Source organism: Nannobrachium achirus (genome assembly GCF_963921795.1).
Source record: "Nannobrachium achirus genome assembly, chromosome: 5".
Taxonomy (NCBI): Eukaryota; Metazoa; Chordata; class Actinopteri; order Myctophiformes; family Myctophidae; genus Nannobrachium; species Nannobrachium achirus.
The window spans coordinates 25,058,879-25,071,576 of NC_137814.1; the positions used below are offsets into that span (position 1 = coordinate 25,058,879).

At 40.8% G+C, this 12,698-nt stretch overlaps 1 protein-coding gene across 1 annotated transcript; it reads left to right on the forward strand.

Moving 5' to 3' along the window:
* The first annotated feature begins 3,819 nt into the window (after positions 1-3,819).
* On the forward strand, positions 3,820-12,083 carry pex19 (peroxisomal biogenesis factor 19). The gene is made up of 8 exons (XM_080726101.1): positions 3,820-3,893; positions 5,029-5,117; positions 6,295-6,457; positions 6,614-6,699; positions 6,794-6,967; positions 7,082-7,249; positions 7,580-7,624; positions 7,880-12,083. The coding sequence occupies exons 1-8, from the start codon at positions 3,830-3,832 to the stop codon at positions 7,964-7,966; spliced, it is 876 nt and encodes a 291-aa protein (XP_080582227.1). The 5' UTR covers positions 3,820-3,829; the 3' UTR covers positions 7,967-12,083.
* Positions 12,084-12,698: the final 615 nt, after the last annotated feature.

Genomic DNA, 12,698 nt, shown 5'->3' on the forward strand with positions numbered 1-12,698 from the left:
ATACGTGTAAAGCCTGATACTGTGGTGATGTGTCACTGTGACATCACAGGTGACATCGCAGTGATGTCAGATACTCAGAGCAGGGATCTCCATATAGGCATAAACAGGTGACATCACAGTGATGTCAGATACTCAGAGCAGGGATCTCCATATATGGGCATAAAACGGATTAGTGATGTCAGATACTCTGAGCAGGGATCTCCAAATATGGGCATAAAAGGGTTTCAGTCAGATACTCAAAGAGCAGGGATCTCCATATATGGGCATAAAAGGGATTCTGTTAGGGATCTCCATATATGGGCATAAAATGGATAAGTGATGTCAGATACTCAGAGCAGGGATCTCCATATATGGGCATAAAAGGGATTTTATCCCAGATGACAGAATCCATATATGGCCAAGACAGATGGCCAAGATGGCACGACCTCGAGGTCACTTTTCGCCCTTAGGTGTCTTACTGGTAGACTATTGAATTGATGTATGTATGTAGGCCCTATGTATGTATGTATATTGTATGTATGTATGTATGTATGTATGTATGTATGTATGTATGTATGTATGTATGTATGCATGCAGCCTATGTATGTATGTATGTATGTATGTATGTATGTATGTATGTATGTATGTATGTATGTATGTATGTATGTATGCAGCCTATGTATGTATGTATGTATGTATGTATGTATGTATGTATGTATGTATGTATGTATGTATGTATGTATGTATGTATGTGCATGCAGTACAGTATGCAGTGTATGTATATAAAATACGTGTGTGCCCCTGCTGGACTCATACTTAGATTATTTGTATGGGTTGCCATAGTAACCTCAGCCCTAGTAACCAAACTTTATTTATTGTTCTAATGTGGCTAAGATGACGTGTCAGCGAAACTACTTCCTGACTAGGGCAAAAAGGCAAAAAAAAAAAAGCAGATCATTCGGCCGGATCAACTCTTTATACAAAATATGTGTGTGTGTGTGTGTGTGTGTGTGTGTGTGTGTGTGTGTGTGTGTGTGTGTGTGTGTGTGTGTGTGTGTGTGTGTGTGTGTGTGTGTGTGTGTGTGTGTGTGTGTCCAGGTGGGAGTAAGAGATAGGGAGATAGGGAGACAGAGAGAGAGAGAGAGAGAGAGAGAGAGAGAGAGAGAGAGAGAGAGAGAGAGAGAGAGAGAGAGTGAGAGAGAGAGAGAGAGAGAGGAATGTCATAATGCATTCTTTGATAACCACAGCATTTCTCTAGTCTGGAGCAGTGATTCATTAAAATCAACAATGAGGACACAGGGTCACTCGACACAACGACCTATCCCATGCAACATGTTGCAGCTGTTTACATTTTAATAACAAAATGAATAATGTTCTGTTCTGTTAAGCCTCTATCAGAGTCCAGGGTGAAGAGCTATTCACTTCACCGCGTTGTAGTTTCCTAACTATCACCTAGGCTTTGTAATGTATTTTTAGGTGATAGCTATAGAAAACTACACTGCGGTGAAGTGAATAGCTCTTCACCCTGGACTCTGATAGAGGCTTTACTGTACTGTACACAGTGAGTCAAGTGACAACCACTATCATCTGGCATCCCTATATTCTGTCATGTCATTATAGGCAGAACATTTTACCGGTATTACAGCCATCCTGGAAAAGCATTGTTTGATTGTTATACGTACCTTTCAGTCTGGGATAAGCATCTGGGGGGTCCATGTGGCTGTTGTGGAAATTGAACATCTCCTTGGTGAGAGAAGGAAGAGTTGTGTTATATGTCTATAACAGATTTATTCAATACAGCAGATGACAATCATATGACAATAATTCCTATGTAATATTATAATGAGAAAATAAGAGTAAAGAATAGAAAGAAGAGAGGAGAAAGGAATGATGGACAGGGTCCAGTTGTCTCGGAAGGCAACAGGAGTCTGACACCGATCTGGATGTTGAGACAGCTTAAATACAGATTCTGCAAGGATACATACACATTGTTAAGATACTTCTGAGGACTGACATTCCTTCTGTCTGACCAAAAGATGTGTTCTCTCAGCACTTGAGTATGGAAGGTCAATTCTGCCTGACTATGAAATGTGCTGTTCAACGCTCAGCGACTGAGAGCGGCGACACTACCCTGACCAACTACTGCATGAACATGTGTTCCATTCCGAATAAGAATGGAAGGCCCACTGCTATAAGCCAAGGCCATAGTCACTGCCTTAGCCAGAATACTGATGCCTGATACAAGAAACATTATTCTTGCGTTCATAAAACCTTATAACTTGTCGTCTTGCTGTCTGGGTTTGCCGCTTGCCTACAGGGGAATAGCTAGTGTACTTGACCTTGCTGTTTGAGCCTGCTGACTAGTACACTGAGGGTGTTCTAAACTCATAAGACATATATCATACTCATTTACGTCCCTTGCTAGGATATTACATTCATAACATCAGCATACAGTCATCTATTAAGTATTAATATAACCGAAGTAAGATGAATATTAAATATATCATCACTATATCAATAATCAATAACTCAATAATCAATAGATCAATAGCCTGAAAAGGAATATAAATTGTATTTCCATTACAGTGGCTCTTTCGATTAATTGAGTACAATTAATGTAGGCCTACTCAATGTAGGGCCCAAGGTTCCCAATGGAAACAAGCCATTGTGATTTCTAGGTTTATATCCTCTTTCTGTTTACAAGATGTTAATAAAGTATACAATCAATCAATCAATCAATCAATCAATCAATCAATCAATCAGTTATGCTGCCTGTGGTGCATTTTCCTGGCAAATGGTTTGTGTCCACTATCCACTTGTCTGCTTAGAGAGAATAAGGGTCACTGCAAATCAATACTGACTGAAAGTTACTCTGAATTATCACCTTTATCCTCTGATGAAACACTTCTTCTGATGGGAGTGGTCCAGTCCAGGATGGCAATCCACAGGGCATGAGGGAAGGGTCAATGACTGGTTTTATGTAGGAAAATAATGTGAATCATATATTAGCCCGGACTGTGTGTATGGCCTTCACAGTCACCAGATCTCAACCCAATTATTGAACTCATCAGATAGGAGATTTTGTCCAGCACTCTTCAACAACATCATCCCAACACCAAATAAGGGAATCCTTTTTGATAAAGGGGTTTTCCATCCCTTCAGTAGAGTTCCAGAAACTTTTACAGTCTATGCCATGGTGTATTAAAGTTTTCCCCATAATGTGTCACCCCTCTATACAAAAGCAAACCTTCTCTCTCTGCTGCATAACACTAGTTTGAATATAGTAGCAAAGAAGTTTACATATTTGAGAATGTAGGACACAAGGTCAGTGGCATATAACATCATTAAATATAATTATCACATAGAAAAAAAAGAGTATAGTAGCCTAGGTCTACAAGTTTTTATCCCATGTGTAGGACAATGAGGCAGAAGAGCTATTGCTCACTATAGGCCTACTTGGCCATGAGGCAGAGACATAATAACCGCACAAGGGTAGACATTCTAGACAACCTGACATGTAACTGCTAGGACAGCATGACCTGAGATCACCAAAAGAAGCCTGGGTTTCCGAGGCTATGACCTGAGATACATAGACCTACAACAAAATAATAGAGAGCAGGTCATATTACAACAGGAATTGGTTTTTACCATCCATTGTATATTGTATTGTATTATTGATTGTATTGTATTGTATTGTAATGTAATGTTGTTCCATGATTATATAAATCTGCCACCAGATGGCGCCAAATACGTCAAATTGTAAATTGATGAGTTACGTAGCTTTCCGCGACAACTTTACGGTGTAACGTCATTTTACGGGGACGTGGGTGGGTGTTTGGAAAAGAAGAAGATGGCGTCAGGATCGGCCGAGTCGTCCACTGGGCAAGACGCTGAATTGGACGAGTTATTGGACAGTAAGGCTTGTCATTTTGTCCTCCCAGTGGGACTCTGTGTATCCGCGTCTGTGTCTTCCGACTGGCACAGACTGATAGTAAACAAGTGACCAGAATGAGTGCTGTTAACATTGTGCATGTATGGAGCAGTGAATGTGACAGCAGCAGGTCCTCCTCCTGGTCAAAATCAACAAGTAAACCAAAGGCTCGTGTTGGCAAAGCAGCTTCATTGCTAATTAACGTTGGCTTAATGTTAATTTACGTTTGAGCGTGTGGTAATATTTAGAATCCAAAATCTGATCGTTGTGTTGTGGACCTTAGTGGTTATGAGATGCTATATGCCCTTGTCATTGAAAGCAATTCAATTGACATGATGGTAAGGTATCTGCATAAATATTATATAGATCTTGCCTGTGGATGTGTGGAATTGATTGTCTAGTAGGAGGGAACAGCTTGGATTCAGGGTTATTCATCTACTGACAAACACTGCAACACAACAGCATCTCAACTTTGACCCATTTAGAATGTTTTTTTTTGTTGTCAACAGTGTTGCCAGAGGTTGCGAGAGAAATAAGCAGCCAGGTCAGGTGTATGAAAACAAGCCCAAAAGAACATATTCGTGAACATTTTACAACACAATGCATAAATCTTGAATAGGGCGACCCACTCCCTGGCTCAAAATATTTTCAGATGGGGAGTCCTCTGACAAATAGGCCTATACATACATACATTAATACGGGAGACCTTGACATGAACCGGGAGCCACTGGTTTAACAGCATTAGACAACAAGCCCAAATAAGCAACTACACTTTAGAAACGAGACCCCCCAAAAACCTGCAATCCAGAACCACCAATATTTACAAGAGACTTTACAGAAAACAAGCCAAAAGTCGCTTATGATAAGCAGACATGGCAACAAGTGTGAAAATGTTGATAGCCACAGCCCACAGCTCTGTGCAGTCTACTGTATATAATTTATAGACACTAATGTTTGTCTTGTGATCATTCTAATCTAGGCCCTCAGAATCAGATAAAAATCTAAATTATGATGAACTACGTTAACCATTGTTTTGGTCATTCTCAGACTTGTTTCTTTCAGTACAGTTGTTACGTTTAAATTACGAACCATGTGAAAATGTGTTTTTTCCCCCCCAGGTGCATTAGATGACTTTGACAAGACTCCAGTCCCTCCAGCCCCTGGGGCTGCAGCAGCTTCCTCTTCAACCACCAGTGGTGCAGAGAAGGTTGGTTATTGCGACTGTAGGTCGCAGTTAACTGTATCTCTGTCTGTCTATAACGCCTGACACTGTGGTTCCCCTGACACATCACTGTGACATCACCAGTGATATCACAGGTGACATCACCTATGTTAAAGTCCATATATGGGTATTCCAGAATCCCCTTTTATGCCCATATATGAAGATCCCTGATGTCATCGATCACATCACTGGCCAGATGGCCAAGACATGGCCCATATCTTTGTGGCTGATTCATATAGGGATCTCCATGTATGGGTATACAAGGGATTGTATGTTGTGATGTCATGGGAACCACTCTAACAGAATCCATTTTATGCCCATATATGGAGATCCTTGATGTCATCAATATTAAGCCCATATCTAACAGGACTTCATATGGGAATGCCTATATATGGAGGAAGACAGCCCATATCTGTGTGGCTGGTTCAGACAGGGATCTCCATGTATGGGCATAAAAGGGATGTACCATATACAGTACAATGGATCTCCATATATGGGTACCAGGGGTCTCCATGGATAACTGGTCCGATATACATCACTGGCCAGATGGCCAAAGGGCGAGGTCGCATGTCGCCCTGAGGCGTCTTATCCTGTTCTTACTCTCAACAATTACCACACAGTGGATTAACTGTCTGTAGAAGACTGGTTGTACTAAAGTAGCTCCCAGTTGTGAATAACGTGTTGCTGTGTGAGCAAGGACACGGCTTGAATTAGGCATAAATAATGTTGAAGGTGTCACGTTACCTGCTGATATTTTTAACACCCTGCAAATTATAGGGCTGCAGTAATTACATTCTGTAAAAATGTATTAAAAGTGTCAAATCGCAACAAAATTGTCTCAAGACACTGAACATGTGGAGCAGAGACCCGACATTGTCTCACCCTAAACAAGCAATTTCTGCAACAGCGGCAACGAAAAACCGTAAAAAGATATCAGTGTAACCTTTTCAATTAAACAACATTTTATTTTTGGTCTTTCATTGGTATATTTTTTTCTACATAATATCCTCAGGTGCTATGACCCCGAAGCATTGCTTTTTGAATGAATGGCTGTAATGAGGTTTACATGAAGGACAACCATACTCAAACTGTGGCGTACGATTTGACATTAATTGCTGATTTTATCCAAAGAGATTAAACCACAAATCTGTTGTCTCTTTAGCCCCCCCTGCTGGAGGACAGTAAGTTCTTTGAGACTCTGTTTGAGGGGGACATGGCCACCCAGGCCAGAGAGGAGTGGGATAAGGCCATGAGTGAGCTGGCCCAGGAGGAACCAGAGCTACTGCAACACTTCCACAAACTGTCAGAGGCTGCAGGGAAAGTTGGTACGTCTATTCCACTCTCCTCAATTCCTATTATTTATGTTGTGCACTTTATTATGTATTACACTGCATTTACATTTGCAATTACATTACTGTATTATGTATTACACTGCACTGTATTTGTTGTGCATCAATATCAATTGATTTCATTCTGCATAGGTACTGATACGGCCTCCCAGCAGGAATTCACCTCCTGTTTAAAAGACACCCTCAGTGGCTTGGCCAAGAATGCAGATAACCTACAGGTAATGACTGTGGTCAATGTTGAAAATGTCTCCAGAATGTTTTCAAAATACTAGGAGACGTTCTGTACCATTCACGTTCTTAATGATGCTACAGAACTCGGGACTGGCTGGTGAAGATCTGGTAAAGGCTCTGGAAGGACTGGGATTGGATGAGAGCGGAGAAGGGGGTGGGGAGGATGGAAATATTCTACCCATCATGCAGTCCATCATGCAGAATCTTCTGTCCAAGGAAGTGCTTTATCCATCTCTCAAAGAGATCACCTCTAAAGTATATATGTCTTTTTGTAATGGCATGTTAAGCCTGCTTTATGCCAACATTGTCGTTGACATCTACAAGCTCACAATGTGACTCATCACTTGCATGTTACCTGTCCCCTTGCAGTACCCCGACTGGCTGGATACCAATAAGGCCAGCCTTTCTGCAGATGAGTACCAGCGTTATGAACAGCAAGCAAAGATCATGGGAGATATCTGTAAACAGTTTGAGAGAGAAGAAGAAGGGGCAAACAGAGACGGCACATTTGAAAGCATTTTAGAACTGATGCAACAGGTGAGGCATCGCTTTCATTAGTCGAGTTGCGAAGCAATTGTGAAACAATTATGAGCCTGTGTGTGCGCACGTGTGTGAGTATGTGTGTCTGTCTGATACAACTCAATACACTGTATAATCATCAAATCACAACATACAAACACAGTGTTTGCCAGGTATTTAATTAATTCGGTAGCTTCTGCTGGGGTTTTTCAGTGGTTTTTCAGAATTTTGAGGCTCTATGAACACAGCACTGGTCCCTGGAAGTAATCCGATTACATTTGGACGAACAGCGATACAACCTACTTTCAGCAGGTTGTGACTTCAACTCAATGGTGTTTTTATTTGCAGCTGCAAGACCTTGGTCAGCCTCCTAAAGAGCTAGCAGGTGATGCGGTAAGTGTCCTGGTGCTTTAGTTAGAACTACACAGTAGACTTACAGTGTTCATTTAACCACAAAAAGTGTACAAATGGAACCCATTTGGTTCCGTTTAGTTTGGAAATCCCTGAATATGTTTTTCAGATCTGTTATTTTTAAGGTGATGTATTGTCTAAATTATAAGTAAAGCGTTGTAAAATGCTCAATTTAATGTGAATATTACTCAAGGTTTGTTAGATATATATTCTGTCTTTTCTTCTCATACCCCACAGCCAGCTGGCCTCAACTTTGACATGGAATCACTCAATCTCCCAGGAGGCACCGGGGGAGGTGCGGGGGAACAGTGTTCGATCATGTGAGCAGAGAGAGAGAGGCTCGGTTCATATCGGATGCACTGGAGCCAGGGTCTGTCCGTCAGAGTGTCTCGGAGCATATGACGTCGCAGAGCTAGTTAAAAAGAGCAAGAAGAGAATGTCTGGAGGGAAAGAAATATCCAGAATAAGCTGATTCTGGTTCTGAAAATGTCTGGGGAAATCCAGACTTACTACACCCCTGTACCTCAAAGATGATGGTGTCCAGATATTTGACACAACAGAGCGAGGTACACACCAAACCACCAGAAACGACACGGTCTGTAACATTAGTCTCGGCAGACGTTTTGACATGCTCACATTATAAGTTGGTCTTGCAGCTTATTTATCATTTGATATAATGGCATTCCTTGCGTACCAAAACACTGTCTATTGTGATATCGTTTTTTTTCTTTTTTACAATGCTGTTTAGCCTCAACAACTTCAACTTGCTACACAGGTGTAAACAGTGCCTTTGCAAAACTCAAAACGGTTCTGAATAGTTATTTTAGGATTTAATGATGGGTAAGGAATCTGCCATCGGTCCAGCACCCCCATTGGTCCTCAGCAAAATGAAGAATATTTTAATTTCACTATATTTTCAGAAGTTAGCGCAGAGAGACAATTTTAGCATTACTATTCATATCATAGTTTTCACTCTCTACTGTTATGCTTATGTCTCTAGTTTACAGTCAGTCTATACTATAGACATATTAAGCCAGTTGAACTAGAATTTCTGTTCTAAATCTAATCTGACTACACAAATCTTCTCTTATGGGAGTCCCTGGCATAAAGCGGGGTCAGGTTCTATTACATATCAATTTGGTGTCCTTGATATGATCATGTTTGAGAACCACAGACTTGGGGTAGTTCAGCTGATTTCTAACAATCTTTAGATGGAATACCATGCAATAACAGGTTTACAAAATTGGTGATCATTCACAATTGTTATTTAATTATTTCCCCCCCCCCTTTTTTTCCCTTCTCTCTCTCAAAATGGTGCCGTTATGCCCAATTGCTCTGTGTATTCTTAGTTCCCTGTCACTGCTAACCCCTACTGTTGGTCCTAGAGAGAGCACAGACAACCATGTGTCTCCTCCAATAGACATGACGGCAAGGCCACTTCTTTTCACCTGACGGTGAGGAGTTAAACTGGGATGATGTAACGACAAGCAGAGGAATGCTAATCCTCCCAGTTCAGCCCCCAGCTGAGCATGGATGGACAATGACCAACATGTAGGAGTCGCTATTGCAGTGACTGAGCTCCCTCCCGCAAACGCAGCCATTTGTGCTCTTCGGAACGCCCGGCCAAGCCGGAGGCATTGCGGCGGATACTAACCCCTTGTCTTCACGTTAGGATCTTTACCCCTGTGCCATCCGAGCACCCTGTTGTTGTTTAATTTAATTTAATTATTAACAGACAACTCTGCCCTTATTACAAGTAATGATATAACAATATTTATACTGCCTAGTGAGTGTATATCTACATAACTATTTAGAGTCAAGAAATAGTGACTTGTTTCCTTGCTCTCATACTGTATGTAAGATAATTCGTTTTACATGACCCTTTAAAAGTGTAGATCAGTTATGTGACATTGAGGTCCAAGTGTATATGAGCGCACTCAGACCTAAATGGCACATAAGATCACTAAATACCACTGTACTGTAGCATTAGAGAATGAATACATAATAATAATGTACTATTCAGATAATTTAAAAAAAGAAAAGAAAAACGATAACAAACAAGTCTTGAAAGCCTCCTTGTTACTGTATACCACAATAATACCAGCTCATTAATATGGGTGCTTGTAATTCATTCTCTGATGTTTTATTTCTTAGTCTGAGTATTGATTTGAAGTGATGTGCAAATTCATGAAGGCCTTTGGTGCCCTCCAGACTAGGCGCGGTTGCCGTCGGGACTCGGGACTGCCGCTAGGATCAGCGGTGGCCGCACCGTGGTGAGACACAAACACACTCGCTCGGTGAGTAAACGCTGCGCGGTATTTCACAAAGATGAACATGATCCATCTCTCACTGCCCGTGTACACATGCACAAACGAGCACGCTCGCGGGGATTTCACGGGACCGCGCCGCTCTCCTCACCGCCCCAAAACTTCGCTGCGCGGCCGAAAAAGCCGCCTGCCTCTCATTGAACATGAATTGCTAGGAGGCGGTGACCGCGCCTAGTCTGGAGGGCACCTTTGCTGTGATTACAGTAACCAGTAGAATTATGATGTACTGTGTTAACTGCTCCCCCCCTGTGCTGTGTTGACAATTTCAGTGCAATGGCATCCCTGTAACACCTAGTTCACACCAACAGCGATAAGACAGAGTTTTACTTGGTTGCCCATTGTCGAGAGGGAGAGTATAGGCTTACTGTATATTCTTGGGAACACCAGCTCACAAGCTCTAGGTAGTTTGAGAATGATATATTTTGATAAACTATCACTTGGGTTAACATGAAAATGTGGGAATATATTTTTATCATAAATATTTTATCAGGCTGCATTTATCCCTCTGGAAACCATGTCAGTGTACGCAGAAAACTAAATTTCGTTGATGGTGTGAACTGTGTGCATAACTATGATGTACTGTATTGTACATCATAGTTGACCTGCCGTTGGGGAGTTGCCTCTGCTTTTCAGAGTTGACTATTTATTGTGGGTCATGTCATGTGGAAGTCCTATTTGGAATGTATGCTTGCTGTCTTCATGTTCCACATTAGATCCATTAACTTTAGGAGTTTTCAATGTGGAACAATCAAATCTTCCACTTCTGTTAGAATATTGAGAATGTTTAGAAAGAACCTTGTAACCATTTGGTTGAGTGATGCAAGAGTTTGGTTTTATAACATGCAATTATATGCATTTGTTCTGCTTTATTACCCATAAAACAAGACTAATCTGCGTTGCTCATGGCTGTATGGAAGCAAATTATGAATGCGTCCAAGGGGACTTATAAAATATAGCTAATATAGCAGCATGCTTCAACAGGTATGAAAAGTAGCAGTGATTGAGTGGCCAAGTGATCAATTCCTTATCATTTTCAGTGATAAGCCTGATTTATACTTGGTTGCCTGCCGACCTTTACAAAAATAGCAGATCTACATGCTCACATCACGTGTTGCGCTGTGATGCATTGTGAGCTTGTAGTTCTTCTATTCTCTGTGTGTGACACATCACACAAATAAGTATAAAGCACCCTATACAGTTCCAATAAAATGGAGAAAGAAATTAAAGGAGCAGTAAGTGATATTTCTTTGTTAAAATATATGTTAAATAGCTCTATAATAAATGTTCTGATTATTACTATAAACTAAAGTGTTCAGTAACAGGTGTCTCACTCTCCAGCTCTTTCGGGTTACCAATTCCATCCAATCGGGAAAGAAGTACTCATGCAGGATAAGCATTTGCATTCTCTGTTTATTAAAGAGCTGTAGAGACTATGAGACCCCTATTACTGGGAGAAAAAGAATGTCTGTAGCAACTTTGTATTAACCAAAAGATATCACTTGCTGTGTACACTCACGTCCTGGAGGCTGGTCATTTTGGCTGCTCTACCACTAGTACCACTACCAACCACTTCACTGTCTGGGTACCAATCATTGTTTTGGTGGTGGGGGTGGGGCCATATTTGGTGTAAAAAAGCGAGCTTTGGGTCAAATTAACCACTTATAAACCCCAGCATCTGTATCGTGGACACATCGTGAGCTTGTCGATCTGCTATTTTCTGTGAAAGCTTTCACCACAATAACGGAAAACAGAAAATACCCTAGCATAGAGCTCTGAGGGACTTCGCTCAACCATATGGGGTTTATAAGTGATTAACTGAAAAACTGGCTGCTAGTATTGAGACCAATAAACACAAATCATATTCCTGTCCTACTGTAGAGAAGGTCTTACTTAGACCTAGATTTCACACAGTAGACAGACGGACAGACAGTCACTCCCTATCTCATGCTGTGATGTGAGCATGCATGGGTTTATTGTGAAAGGATTAGTCCGTCATTCACTGAAAGACCACATAAAAGCTCCATAGAGCTATGGCATGTGTTTTATAATAGGGGAGGGAACCTGTGTATTTATAATTCTCTGCCCATAAAAATAATTACAAAAATTCAACCCGTTGTTTCACACTCATATCTTATTTTGTCTTCTTTTGTTGTGCTTTGTAAATATCATGGATTAAACTAATGTCAAATGAGATATTACTGTCGGTCTTCTGTAGTGGTGTGTGTGTGTGTGTGTGTGTGTGTGTGTGAATATATATACTGCGCACACACACACACACACACACACACACACACACACACACACAGAGAGAGAGAGAAATTGCCCTATATTTACAGTATTTGGAAATGTATTTGAATTTTCTCTTGACTATTTTAAAACAGAAAATAGTCGTTTAAGATCCAGGTAACTATGGATCTCTTCTATCTAGAATGTTTCTAAAAAAATGATAGTACATTTACCCCCATTGATTCTGGATGCATTTGGGTCCCCACCCGGGATCAATGGGGGTAGGCTACATTTATTGTAATCAAATGAATGTCTTTTGAATGTGACAAATACAAAAAAAATTGAACTCAAGTCGCCCATGGCATGAGTAATCAATAGAAAAAAAGTCGTTTTGGGGGTGAACTACTCCTTTAATATCTGACATAGATCATTGACATAGAAACAACAACACAATAGTATGTTTTTTCCATTCTATGTTTTGTATGTCTGTCAAATCGTCGTGG